The 14,287-nt window shown below is 45.7% G+C and overlaps 1 protein-coding gene across 1 annotated transcript in view; it reads left to right on the top strand.

The window, feature by feature from the left end:
• nxph1 (neurexophilin 1) overlaps positions 1 to 14,287 on the top strand; it is a 38,227-nt gene continuing 23,940 nt past the window's right edge. The window contains exon 1 of the mRNA XM_035621439.2: positions 1 to 491. Within this exon, the coding sequence (XP_035477332.1) occupies positions 438 to 491 (54 nt within the window). The 5' untranslated portion in view covers positions 1 to 437. The remainder of the gene's footprint in view (positions 492 to 14,287) is intronic.

The following is a 14,287-nucleotide window of genomic DNA, read 5'->3' on the forward strand; positions in this document are numbered from 1 at the left end:
CGCCGTGCCCCTCACATCGGAGCGCAACGACCGCTGCGCGCGCCAGCCACCAGCCAGAACGCCCGGGACTCCAACCTGCCCACGGCCGTGACCCCGCCGCTCTCGCTACCTGGATTAACTCTTTAAGTAATCGCTGTTTGTGGCCCTGCCCCCCCCCCCCTCCCCGCCCTCCCCGCCCCCATCCCTTCCCCTCCCCCCGACCCCAGCCCTCGCACCGGCTGCGCCGTCCCGTGCGCCGCGCCGCCGTCCCGTCGCCGTCTCCGTCTCCGACTCCCAGCTCCGTTCCGCGGCCATGGGGTGCGCAGCGCTGTCCTTCTCGCCCGGGCTGCTGAGGGGCTTGGCCGCGCTGTGAGGTGGACACCGGCTGGATTTATGGTCGGCAGAGCCGCGGCAGTCCGCCGAGTGGGAACCTAGAGGAAGTCCTGAGTGCCGGGAGGATGCAGGTGACGTGCTGGTGCGCCGTGTTCCTCCTGACGCCGGTGCTCTGCCTGGTGAGTTTGATTCCCCCCCCCCCCCCTCCCGGGGAGGGGGCACACTGGGTAATATGTTGAGTGTGTAAAAAGGAGGTATTCCAAACTTTATCTAGACTTTTCTTTCTTTCTTTTGTTCTCTCAATTGTTTGGAAAAGTGAAACTCGCGGCGGATGCGCATTTGTCCCAGTGCAGTGGAAATTAAGCTTTCACACAGATGCAGGTGGCCCCAAGTTATTGCTTTGTGACGTCGGTATAAACGCCCTTTTAGAATATTCGTGTGTTGTTTTTTTAGTTTATTTTGGAGAAATACCAAGGGAATCGTAGTGCCCCCCCCCCCCAAAAAAAAACAAGACGTCTCCAACAGGCCCGTGTGGTGGACTGGTCTCGCGGGGGCGCGCTAACAAACCAAACCTCCACGGTGACAGCGAAGGCTGCGCTCCCAGATGATCGGCCGGGGACCCGGGGACCGGTTGTCTAGGCGGGCATGGTGTGGGACAGAGGGAAAAATGATTTATTGACCAACTCAGTTGCTTTGAAGTTTTGTGTTGTTTTGTTTTGTTTTTTAGAAAAAAAAAAGAAAATAGGCTATAATCCGCCAGAGAATCCATCCTTAATTCTCGGGTGAATTGGTCACAACTATGATAATGTGAGATGTATTTTTTTTTTCTTAAAGTTCAACTTAAGTTGTTTAAAACAAAATATCTATATATTAATTGGCCGTTTGAACGGAAACAAGGTGTGGGGTTTCAATGGCTTTATTTCGACTCAATAAAAGGCAGCATGTGCTGAGTTTCTGACACAAACAGACAGAAGGGAAGTCAAAACAGAAGGGAAATACACCATGTTTACCCTTTTATATTTTCCACTGCCATTTGGATCTCCAGACTTCATGAGAGAAGAGGCCCGGAGCAGAGACGTTCCTAAACCCCCCTTTCTCTGATTTAAACATACACCTCAAAGATTCATGGATGAAACGCTTCATTTGATTCAACACTGTGATATACACGGGAGAAAGGTTCTGATATTCAACATGGCACTGAGAGAAATGTCACCCGCCCGCTGCCAACAGCTGTGATCAGGTTTAAGGGTGAATTATATGAATTGCATATGAATATGATAGCCAAGACAGTGAACTGTGTGTGTGTGTGTGTGTGTGTGTGTGTGTGTGTGTGTGCTGTTCATTTGTCTAAAAACTAAAAAGACTAGATCAAGTGGACAAGGAGCTCTCCAAGGTGCTGAAAAACACATCCTTTTTTCCTTCCACCACAAATAACCAATTTTCTTTATGAAGGCTACAATAACAGGGAATAATATCATGCAGGGTAAGAATATAAAACTTCATATATTTCACAACATATTTATTGAAAAGGGTACATTTCGCCCCTAAATGCGAGTTCTGAAATTGAACATTAATAATACTTAAATCAGATTTTTTTTCTTAGGACACATTTCTCTCACCGTCATTTTCATTTGACCTGTTACAGCCTACATTTTTGGGCCGCCCATCTTCTTCTTTTTCTTCCTCATCATCATCATCTTCTTCTTCTTCTTCATTAATATTTCTTCTAAAATATTGCGCCCCCCCCCCCCCCGATATTCTTTGTGTTGTCTTTCAGAATTAAAATCTGAAGCGTTTGGTGTCAATTTTTACACATCACATGCCAGTATGAATGTAGTGTAATATTCCTACTGTCGAGGATTTCTTTTTCTTTTCTTTTCCTCCTTTTAAAAAAACAAACAAAAAAAAAAAACAGAAAACACAGCTTGCAGTGGTGATTAAAAACGCCCTCCACACTAAACCCTGCTCGCCGAGTTTAATTGTGTAGCTGGTAAAAAAAAAAAAAAGCCCGCGCACGCGCGCGCGCGCCCCCGGACAAAAACCGGCCCGCCTGTGGAGTAAACGGAGCTCATTGCGCAGCCCGTTAACCACCGGCCTGACCCACCGCGGCGGAGGATTAGAGCTGAACTTTGATGGTTTTATTCCGTGTTCGAGGCTCCAGTCTCTCCAGTCTCTCCTCTGTCTCCCCGGTCTCCTCTTTAAGCCTCTTGTCCGAGAGCCCGCGCCTTGACCCCGACCTCGGCGCGGCCCGTGCAGGCAGACTGCTGCCGCACGCAGAGGCAGAGCGCGGCCAGCGCCTGTGTTGCTCCGTTTGATTTCGTGGACCCACCACCTCCCATTGTTCCCCACACAAAAGAATGCCATTTGGGATTATCGTAGATGTCGGTTCGTGCGCTATTGTAATGGGAATTCCGCCCGTCTAAACCAGAGCAGTTCGCATAGTGATAAAGAGGTTGTGTATTTTTCGGCTTATTATTTGACACTTTACGCATCCTCATAATGCTCTCATTTGCCCTCACTGAAGTATTTAGTGTATAGTTCTCTTTCCATTTTGCTACAGCAGGATTTCCCTAATTCAACTAGGTAAATAAGTTGTTAGATGGATATTTATGAATGAAATATGTTTGTTATGGTTTGCTGGTATTAGTATTAATTTTTCCCTGTCTGATGGAGAAGGACAGTTTCTGCAATCTCGATGAAGAGTAATTTGAGAGGAGAGAAATTTAAAAATGACTGCCTGATCTGGCCTTTTGCCTCATAATTTACTGTTTTAGCGTGAATAGCAGTGTTGTTTTTTAATGTTATTTTCAAAGCACGTGTGCTATTAACACCTTATTTTAACAGTGCGTAGATCCTCCTAATCTGATTGTCTTTCTATTAATCCCCCTCCTTTTTGTATTATTATCATTTACTTGTTTTTTTTCAAAGAGGGATCATTAGACTTCCTGCCATCAGTTTGACTTTAACCCATGGTCAAGGACATAAACTCAGACTACAGAAGGGCTTCAAGGATTTGAGCCTTGTTGACTTTTTTTTTTTTTTTTCTAAAAAGAAGAAAAAAATGGCAGACATCCTTCTCGCCATGCAGAGCCACGTTGCAGCATTATGTGAAGTCAGGCAGTGAGGGTCTCTCACGGTTGCTGGCTCCCGCCGCCACCGTCATTGCCACCCGCCCCCCCCCCCCCCCCCCAACCCACTCCTCCCTCGTGTCCCCTGGGAGAGGCAGATGCGGCAGTCCCACTGGCAGCAGCCACAGCAGTCACATTAAAGTGTTATTATCAAACAGCGCAAATGGGGCCTGCAGTGTCAAGCAGTCTGCACGGCGGGGAGGGAAGGAAAGTCCCACCGAGATCACTACAGCACAGTTCACACAGTGTGAACACCCTCCGACCCCCAGGCCCACCACGCCCCCTCTTCAGTCCACAGGCGGCCACATGAGCTCACGATAATGGAAAGGCAATACGTTTTCAATGAGCTGTTTGAAGATGGAATCAAGAGTGGGCCAGTATTAATTCAATTATATAGTAAAGGCCCACATGCTGCGCAACCAAACACACACACACACACACACACACACACGCAAAGACAAGTGCATTGTGTGGCCATCAAGTCGGAGCTGTGGAGAATGTGCAGTGTTGCTCTTTTTTTTTTTTTTTTTCAGCCCAGACGTCGACAAAGTGAACAATTCTCTCGGTTTCTTGTCCAACCTTTGTGCTGCTTAGCTTTTAAAGCAGCGTGGAGGTGTGACTTGAGAGCTACTCGAGCCCCCGGCGGCTGGAGAGAGCCGAGCACAAAAGGGCTGAGAGTTCAGTCTTGGAGAACAACGCGGCGATTCCCCCCCCGCTGCCGTCTCGCCGGCCCTCAGCTCAGCCCCCGCCACCCGGCTCTGTTACGTTCAGCAGCTTTTCTCACAGTGAAACTGTGCAACCGCCCTCTCGAGATGGTGGCAAGTGGGGCGGGAGGTCTGGAAGTGGAGATCTGGGGAGCGCCGAGGGGCTCCGAGAGGACCTCAGCGGGTCTTCAGACATCCGCAAGGGGGCTTCCAGGGGTGTCGAAGGTGTTTGTGCGGTTTTTAATGAGTGTTTTTTGAGGAGACCTCAGAGGGCATAGCAGGTTTCAGGGGACGTTCGGATGCATTTTAGGGGTCATGAGTTCTTTCGAGGGATTGTAGGGATTCTAGTGAGTATTCCACAAGGCCTGGAGTTGTTTTTACGCGTCCTGGAGGACGAGCCAAATCATCTTGGGCCAAATTAAGATTAGACCAGTGACACTGACAGTGATTCGTAAGACAACAAGTGTCAACACGCAGATGGTACCGTACGTTTTGATGTCATTGCGAAACAGTGCCCGCGGAGTCTGTCCACCGGAGGGCACTGACAAGTCCATATGTACAGTGGAAGATATCAGGATCACTGTTTTTAAAATCTTGGTCTTAATTATTTAATACACCGATTAAAAAAAAAAAAAAGTGTTAATATATGTCATGTATTCGGAAAAGTGGCTAGATTAAATACATACATTTTTACTCTCAAATGTAAATATTTGTATTGAAAAAAACGGAATGATCAATCAAGTCAGCCGCAGTTTGAGTAATTGCTTAACTGTTCACCTTGTTGTGTTTGCTGGGGAAAAAAAGCACTTTGGGGTGACACATACAGTCAGAACTTTGGAACTAAAATTATGATGAAATACAGTGTCACCAAAAAAGCATTTAAAAAAAATAAATATATATATATATATATATATATATATATATATATATATATATATATATATATATATATATTAAATATGGAACTTGACAGAAATCTAACTATAATTACAACTGAGGTTGCGTTTGTGAGGCTGACCTTTGACCTCGAATCCCACTGCATCTCGGGGAGCTGGTTGAATGTGCACAAGGTGACCGAGTCTTGTTGCAGCGCTTTACACCGCGTGAACCGTCACCTCTGTGAACCTGTCCCGGGCTCCTCTGATCTGAGCTCAGCGTCCCCAGGCGGCTGCTCGCTCGCTCGCTCGCACACACACAGACAGCCAAAACGACACTTGACCTTGGTGTTTGGCCACAAAGTCGACGATAACGCAGCACTGACTGTGGTGTCTGGGGATTCTGGGGGTGAATGAGGGGGATCGTCCCTGGATTCGGAATCTGTGACGGTGTTAAATTGGAGAGCAATACGCCTTAAATATTCCCAGAATAACCAGTCAGTCTGACTCGGCAGCACACACACACACACACACACACACACACACACACACGTGATTAATGACCACAGCCTCTATTCTGTCCACCGTGCGCTGCTCCACACTTTCAATTGCGCTCCACAGCTCAGAGGTCAAACCTGGAGCTGATCACAGAAGTGCGTTGTTCTCAGGAAACCGACCCCCCCCCCCCCCCCCCGCTCCGTTCGCGACCCAGGTTTGTTCCTGAGGGAAGCTTCACACCCCTAGATCTCTCCTTGTAGCACAATCCTTTTCATGGCGAAGCGTGCGGCGCCTTGATAGAGGCGCTTTGAAGTAGCCTGGGGGGCCGGGAGAAATGTCTCTGAAGGCAGGGAGCGACTAGATAACCTGTAGTCAGTCCCTGCTTTGCATCTCCAGGTGCTCCCATGGCTCAAGACTCTGAAAGCAGACCTCTCTCCAAAACTCGCACTGAAATCTGCATTCACATGAGATGATTCAACAGCCCTGTCTGATGGCACTCGGCCAGGTTTTCAGGCCCCCGTCTCCACCGTATCCTTCATAACTCACCCCCTTCGCGATGAGCAAATTAGCAATTCAAATGAACACAAAAAAAGGAGAAAAAAAATCATTGATGGGTGAAGTGGATGAAGTGGATTTGCTCCGCCGCTGTTGGAAGCATCACTCGTTGTTTTAGTTGGACGGCATGCGGCCTTACAGTTCGGTTCAGTCCCAGCTCCCCCATTAATGCCATTTGCAGGTAAGACAGTGAAAGCTCTAATAATCTCACTGTTCACTACCTGCCCAGCTACAGCAACTGGCTGCGGAGCTACGGAGGGTGAATACTGGACTCACGACTCCAAAATGAGCGTCCGTTTAGCCGGAATTGTCGTCGTGTTTGTGTAGCATATTGAATTTCAGTGATTTTTTTCTTCTTCTCTCGTTGTGTTAACAATGAGCCGTACAGTCCAAATGAGCGGCATTAGCCAAGTGTGCGGTGAGCGTGCATCCTGACAACGAGACTCTGGTGACACATTTGGTCCGATGTGACTCTGGCTCTGCCTCACCGCGCTGCTCCATTAAACCTCCTCCCCAGCGTTTCTCTCACACTCTTCTCTCTGTGTAACATTTTGGCTGCATCTCATCACAGTTGTCACCACTGTTCTGCCTGCGTTCTCCCCTGAGTTTTCGAAAAAAAACCTGCTTCCCCTCGTATGCATGGCATATGTGAAAAAAAAAAAAGTGTTGTTGCCTTCATCAGATAGTACAACCATGCATAGATGAAGAGTGGTGCAATCACCTGGTTGTTTTAAACAGGCCACCACGACACCTCAACCCCAGGAGCTTCTTCTTTTTTCTTTTTTTTCTTTTTACCAGATAAGACTGAGATCATCAGTCTTTTTCCGGTTCATAAGAGGAGCTCCACTGCACGCGTCTGATGCACACGAGTTAAAGCCCCCTCCGGTGAAAATCCAAGGTTTTACCATGTTAATGAGAACCAACGGCAAGTCTTAAAAAGATGGACTCAACCAGCAGGCTTTCATATGTGTGCTTTGCATATTCCAAGATCTGAGACTATTAAACGAGGCAAAGGTGTACCGTTACATCCAAAACAATTTAAGGCCATGAAGGGATATTTTACGGAGCAGGGATGACATTTGGTATGGGTTTAATCGATGCCAGAAGAGGAACGTGAACACGACCCCCCCCCCATGGTGGGAGAAAGTGTCATTTTTCACTCTTGTTACACTGTTTTCAAGTAAACCGAATCATTTATCATTGGGAATGATTTAACCGTTTTATTTCTAATCACCAGAGAGACGTCCTCAAGTTCCTTTGTACATGCAAACAGTATTCATTTTTCGAAAAAAAAAAGGCACAAGCTCGAGCTTTAACACAATTTCTTACTCATCACTTCATTTGCATGTGATTACGGCTCTCTGGTTGTGCAGGTTTTTCAGCTGCAGTAATGGATGCTGTTAGAAAACACTTCACATTAAATATAAAGTGCAGTTGATGAAATGCCCCGATACCCTCATCTGTACTACACAGTGCATTGTTAGCCAGCGTTTCACGCACATGATTAAATGAAAGAATATAGAAATATCTTCTCCAGTTAGGTGACATCGTCGATCACAATTTGCATGCAAAGATCGTCAGGGGAATCTGGAGTCAGTATTTTTCTGAAAGTGAATTACGGAAGTCGATTCATTCATTGGCACGGAAAGAGTTATCAATATCGCATCAATAACAGATTAAGTAAAATTGATTTATCCTCAATTCTGCTGTACACAGCGCACTGAATTGAACAGAATGATTAGTACTGACTTTGTCACACCACAATGGAAAACAATCTTACGATAAGTATTAATTGTAATAATATGTGCCTCGGGCAGCTATTTGCGTTCTTTGGTTTTTTTAATCAAGATACATTACAGCAAATTCTATGATACAGGACAAACTCATTGTCTGCAATTCTCTAGTTTTTATATGTGTCTATATAAAAATAAAAGTGGAGATGTGGGCTATTGACCAAGTCAGTTCTGGTTGCTCAGGCCGAATTTAGTCTGTAACAACCGGTTGCACCACCAGCGATGTCTGTTCTCTGATACTGGACACGATGGGGATGCGGGCATTGGATTTGGAGTCGCACGGTGATGGATTGCCTTTCTTCCTGACCTTATGATGGGCTTGACTGACTAGTGAAACATGGTGCAGTCCTCGGGGGGCAGCAGGAGGGGGAGGAGGTGAAAATAGTGGAAATGGAGAGGAAGAGGGTGGGTGTGTGTGTGTGTGTGTGTGTGTGTGTGTGTGTGTGTGTGTGTGTGTGTGTGTGTGTGTGTGTGTGTGTCGGGGGGGGGTGATGCTTCCGTCTTCCCTCGTCGGCAGTGATGGATCTGTCATCGGGGCTCACGTCTGCGGCGCGGTCCAGCAGTCACGGCGCTCACTGGCGGGAGTTACCAGCCGTGTCCGTTATCCTCTCCTTTAGATCTTTCCATCCTGTTACGTTACAGTGACTGGCCATGCGGACGCCGTCGCCCTGCTCCAGAGACGCGTATGGATGAAAAAAAAATCAATGAGCGATGAACGCTCATGTGAGCTCTCAAAAACCAGGGTTTTAAGCCCATATATTGGTTGGAAGTATTGCACCGTTTCCGAAGCAAAGAAATCATTACAGTGGAACCAGGAGGAATTTTACTCAACACTGTAAATCCTGCAACAAACCCCTACGTTGCCCTGTGTAAAGAGCTGTTAAAGAGTTCTCTTAGTCTCACTGGAGATTCACTGGAGAGTTTTAATATCAAACGCCCTGGGTGCTTCAGCAGATTTTCTGCCCAAGAATTGAACATACGTGAGCGTTGAAACGGGCAGCAGGAAGTAGTCCAAGGCACAGTCTTTCTTGACCTCACACATCAACAGTGACTTTCTCTCTGAGACGGTCTGAGGCTCTGGAACATCTCGTCACTTCCAGCTTCCACTAGTTATCATGTAAACAATAATAATCATACGCTTAAGGTTATGGAACTGTTTGGTAGGGTGATTGAAATAGGTACTTCATCATTGTGTGTGTGTGTGTGTGTGTGTGTGTGTGTGTGTGTGTGTGTGTGTGTGTATATATATATATATATATAGATGGTAAAGATGGTGTAATACTCATGGATAGAAGATGAACAGAAACAACCAGTTTCACAAAGGAAACATGACAAAAATCCTATGTTCTTCATTTTGTTTTTTTCAACCCATTGCCCCCGTTATGATAAATAACAATGAAATGAAAGTCTGGGTCATAATGGCCTGTTTGCATACACGATCAATGCTATCTGGGTTTTTTTTTACCTCTCACACTAACCGACCAATGTGTTATTGTTTTAGGGTGATAACAAACCATTTTAGTCAAAAGTGTATGCGAACATTATGTTTATTATGGGTATGTTAATGTTAGCAGTAGATGTACGTCAGTCTTTTCATCTAAAGATCATATCAATCCATCAATCAATCAATCAACATTTGACTCTGACCTCAAGCATTTGAAGAATTCCTTGCATCATATCTTTGAATAAGTGAAAAGACCGAATCATTTTTACTGAACAATGTTCACTTTGGGCTGCCGTTATCATGAGAATGCAAGGAGAAGCTATCCATGTGCTTCATCTGTTCTCTCTCTCTCTCCCTCTTCATACCAGAGCACAGCAAAATCCCGACATTAAATCTTCAAAGCAGCAACTCTCTGGTTCATTTTCTGACTTTCTACCGCAAAGCCAGAAGAATCCAGAGAAACTCGGGGTGTAGAACAGAAACAGGAAAGAGAGGTGAGCGCGAGTGACTTTAATGCTTGGGCTGCTTTATGAGTACAGTATTCCAATTTGTCGTCAACACCAACATGGCTGTCAGGCCGGGCTGTTTGTGCTGTCGCTGTCACTCCAAGCAAACAAGCTGGAACGTAACACAGGCGAGGACAAGCAGGCTGCGGATTGTCAAGCCTTTTTTTTTTTGAAACGGAATAAATGATAGTCAGTTAGGTTTAACGGCAAACGCACAATTGCAGTGTTATTCCTCACTAATTCTCTGTCACTCCCTGCTCAAAGATGGAAGGGAAAGCCAGAGAGGGCAGTGAACATCCGCAGCTGTCAGCGTGGAGGAAGCATTTCAGGTACCAACAAGAAAAAATGTCGATCTGCTGAAAAGGGAAACGGAGCATTTGTGAAACCAACTTAATGGTCAGAAACCGGAGAGTTAATTTGCTTATTTCTTGTGATGAACACTGCTGAGGCCTGTGCTGTCACAAAGACGTATATTACAAATGCACAAATACAAATACAGCGGACAGGAATCAGAAATTAATTTTTTTAGTAGCATTTATACCCAACAAGTCTGTTCTCACTAGGGCAGTTGTTGGTAATATTCCCTAAAACATCTGCCCTTTCCAAGACCAAAAATCGATCAAGGGCAGACACGTTTTGACGTTCGTATCTCAGTAGGAAAGGGAGAAATTATATTGAAAAAAGTATGTGACGGTGCATTAGACCTTATCCAAATGTCTAAGCCTTACTCTAACCACGGTCAAGACTTGTCCCTTACTTTAAACTGGTGGTATTTAGTGCCGAAACGTATGCTCCAACCACTCACAACACATTCATTTACTAAATGAGATCTTAACTTGAGATGAGGATGCTCTGGTGCGTAAATAAATGCCTTGCGTGCGAATAACAATGAAAAGCTCAATCGATCTGGGCCAGGAGAACAGGATGAGAACACAGTATTGGCATATATTGTCACCACATGAAGTGCATGTTATCTCTGGATGTTTCCATCAGACACGGAGCAGCATTAGCATTGATTTCTCATTGTGTTCACTCACAGAATGCAAGCCCAATGTTCACGCTCCTTTTGTTTGTGCTCTACTTTGGTCGCCACCAGCTCCTGTAAAAAAACCAAAAACATCTGGCTTTTAAATGTTCACCAGCCCTAGCCACTAGCATGGATAGGTGCTGGATTGGTACAGTACAGTGATAAAACCACTGCACTGACCTTTTTTTGTTCAGCTGCTGGCTGCTTCTGAAAATGATGGTGAGAGTGGAGTTAGTGGGCAAGAAAACCCAATCAACTAACTGCAAGAAGCTACCAAAAACATGCAAAGCGCTGAAGGGAATGAACACATAAGGGCTCATCATTATGAGTGGCATGTTTCATGTTTTGCATTGTTAATTTAACAAATTGTTAATGTCAAAAATAATGTTTAATAAATATATTTCACTGAACTGAAGTAAGAGGCGGCAATGTTCAGACGGCCAGAAATATTCTCACCCCACGGCTTTAAAACTAATTTCCAGTAGCAAGAGTGGTTGGATTTCATTTGTGCTTGAAGAAAAATGGGCGAGTTTGTGCCTCAAAAATGACTCGGTGGGCTACGACAAAAATTATTAGGAGCTAAACTTGAATAAGAAATTAATTTGAATTGAATTTGTTAATTTCACCGCAACCACACTTTAATGTAGCGTATCCTTGTCCACTAATCAATACTTTCGACAGCGCAGGTCTACAGTGTTTTGTTGTGGTGAATGACAGGGCGTCATTGCTCACGGCGGCCCTGGAGATTGTGGCCGTAATGATTTTCAGAATTGCAGTTCTATTTGGATTTGCAAGTCACAGCAGAGGGCAGAGAACACGGCCACGAGGGAGCGCGGTGTGTCCGCACCTGGCAGCTGTCAATCAGCGGGATGAGAGTCATCATCCTTTGGACGGGTGGTGCAGTGGCAAAAGATGAGGAGGAGGAGACCTTCCACTCCTCCCTTATCTCGCTTTTGTTTTCATTTACAGCCTCTCTGTTTCTCCTTGTCCGGTTATCGCGCTCTCTCCGCCTTTCTATTCGCCACCCTCCCGCCTCAGATTCACATGAATGACTCGTCTTATCTAAGCTGACCCTCGACTTCAAACGCTCCCTTCCTCCCTGAGAATCAGATGTACCCTATCCTTATTGTCTGCCGTTTGCTTCATTTTATATTACCCTCTTATCATTTCGATGCCATCAATTCCTGTTTTTCCCTCTCAGGCGGAGAAAATGAATTCCATGCAGGCCGTAGTGTGAGCATGCTCCCATGCATTTCCCTGAATTGAGATCTGAGCTTCAGAGGAGGGATTTAAATTGTGGGGATATTACACATGATGGTAACCTCATAACCGACAGGAGGGGAGGGAGGTAGCTTTCTTAACTCTGTTTAAGTGTAGCTTCACCCCTTGCTGAACTGAAAAATGCTAAAAAAAAATAAAAATAAACAAAACTGGGCAGGATGTGAGAGTGGCAGTGTCACTTTTACTGATGTCCACAGGCCATGAAAAAATTAAAAGAGAGACACAGATTTGCAAGGCATCTCTGCGACAGATGGGACCCCCCCCCCCCCCCCCCCCCCTTCGAGAATCCCCTGAAGTGGGCGTTAGTGTGGTGGAGGACCATGGTGGTCCCGAGCCGGATCAGTTCGAGCCTTTGGCTTCAGTTTCAGTTTTGATGGTATGAAAACTCTGTGGCAGCTCCTGTCCGCCTGCGAACACAATGACTGCCAGCCTCCATCTGAGCCAGTGAAATTACCCCAAAATATATTCATTCATTTACTTTCAATGTGGCGGAATGTTGCTCATCGTGGAAAAATTGGACTGCAGCACTTTCCTGAATTGATCAACGACTCAAAGAGCTTTGCAGCACAGTTGACATTTACCCACTTTCATACAGTGCTTCTATATCCTGCGCTTTGTCTGCGAGTCATGCATCTCATTCACACGCTGCCAGTACAACTGTCAGGCGCAATTTGGGGTTCCGAGTCGTGCCACAAAGACACTTTAGTATGTGAAGTGGACAATTTGTGAATCAAACCCCCGAACTTCCGACTAGTGTGCAACGTGAACACAGGTCAGAATTGATGGAATAATCTTATTTTAGCTCACTGAGCTCTCGACCTCTTTCAGAGAGTATAGTGATACGTAATATGACAAGAATTAATTTTCCCACTGCGTTATTGCGGTATTGTAATTGACATTTAATATGTTGCTCTGTTAGGATCATATGATGGACTGCACTCCCTGCTAATATAATAATGGTCGTAATAGTCATAAGATCATCATAATCGGGAAAGGCTTTCCAATAAAACCAGGTCTTGACAGGGGACTTTTAAAAAATGACTCAGTCAGCGTGGTGTCAGCATAATAACAACGATTAGGGTTTACATGCGGAGAGTGGTCAAACCCCCCAAAAAAGTGAAACCTCGAGCTGCGTGTGAAGCATCCTGACGGAGCACGAGACCCTCCTCTCGCCCCGCGTGGCTCTGTCACAGAGAGCACCCCCTGGCGAGCATTCATCAAATCAATTACTGCTGATGGGAGTTCCTCCTAACGGGTAGTGAGCTGTTGTGGCACTAATTCATCCCGTCGCCCTTGATGGATTCACTCGGCTCCGGTGAGCACCAGGCCCGCAGCTCGGGAAAGAACGCGCCGCTGATCCGTCGGGCCTCGCAGGCCATTACTTAAAACAGTAGCTGCTCAGGACACGGAGCGAGCGCCGCTCTGCCACAATGACGAGTTACGGGTACAAATCCCAGAAGCTCCTGAGATGTTTTCCCCGAAGATGGCAGGTGAGTTGGAGTATCTTGCGAAACCTACACAATATTGTTTTCACAATTAAGGCAAAGAGAAAAAACAGTTGACATTGGCTTCACTTTCCGGACCCGGAGACTACATCCATTTTTTTTTACATACAGTCTATGCAAATAAAGAGCACTGTTCAAAGAAGGATTGCGTTTTCTACGTTGGCTTTGGATTGGTCGACGAGATATGAGACTGCTGCTCCTCTATAAACATTTACATCAGATAAAACCTCAGAGGTTTTGTTGCAGCCGGCCACAGACAAGTGAGTTAAGAAGAAGAAACTGGTTCAACCTGATCTCCAACGATGTGAGCAGATACACTCAGCCCTCGCAGAGGTGTAACAGCAAAGCTGTGTGATGAATTACTGCTCGCAGACAGTAATAAGTTGTATAATTGCCTTTTTGAGTAACGAGGCCATCATTAAATAGAGCTGGGTGCACTACTGCTGCTGTGGAATGTCGCCCGCCGTTGCACATTCCCCAATAAAACCCCAGTTTGTATCTTCGACTCAGCTAAAAATTTTAAAACTATTTGGCTCTAAGTCTCGAGTTAATGGCTCAGTCAGCGAAGCCATTCCCAAATTTAAAAAAAAGAAGAAGAAAAAGAGGAACGTTTGGTGTCTAATTGTGTTTGCTCTTGCAGATTTCTTCCAGTCAGCGTA

Source organism: Scophthalmus maximus, chromosome 22, assembly GCF_022379125.1.
Source record: "Scophthalmus maximus strain ysfricsl-2021 chromosome 22, ASM2237912v1, whole genome shotgun sequence".
Taxonomy (NCBI): Eukaryota; Metazoa; Chordata; class Actinopteri; order Pleuronectiformes; family Scophthalmidae; genus Scophthalmus; species Scophthalmus maximus.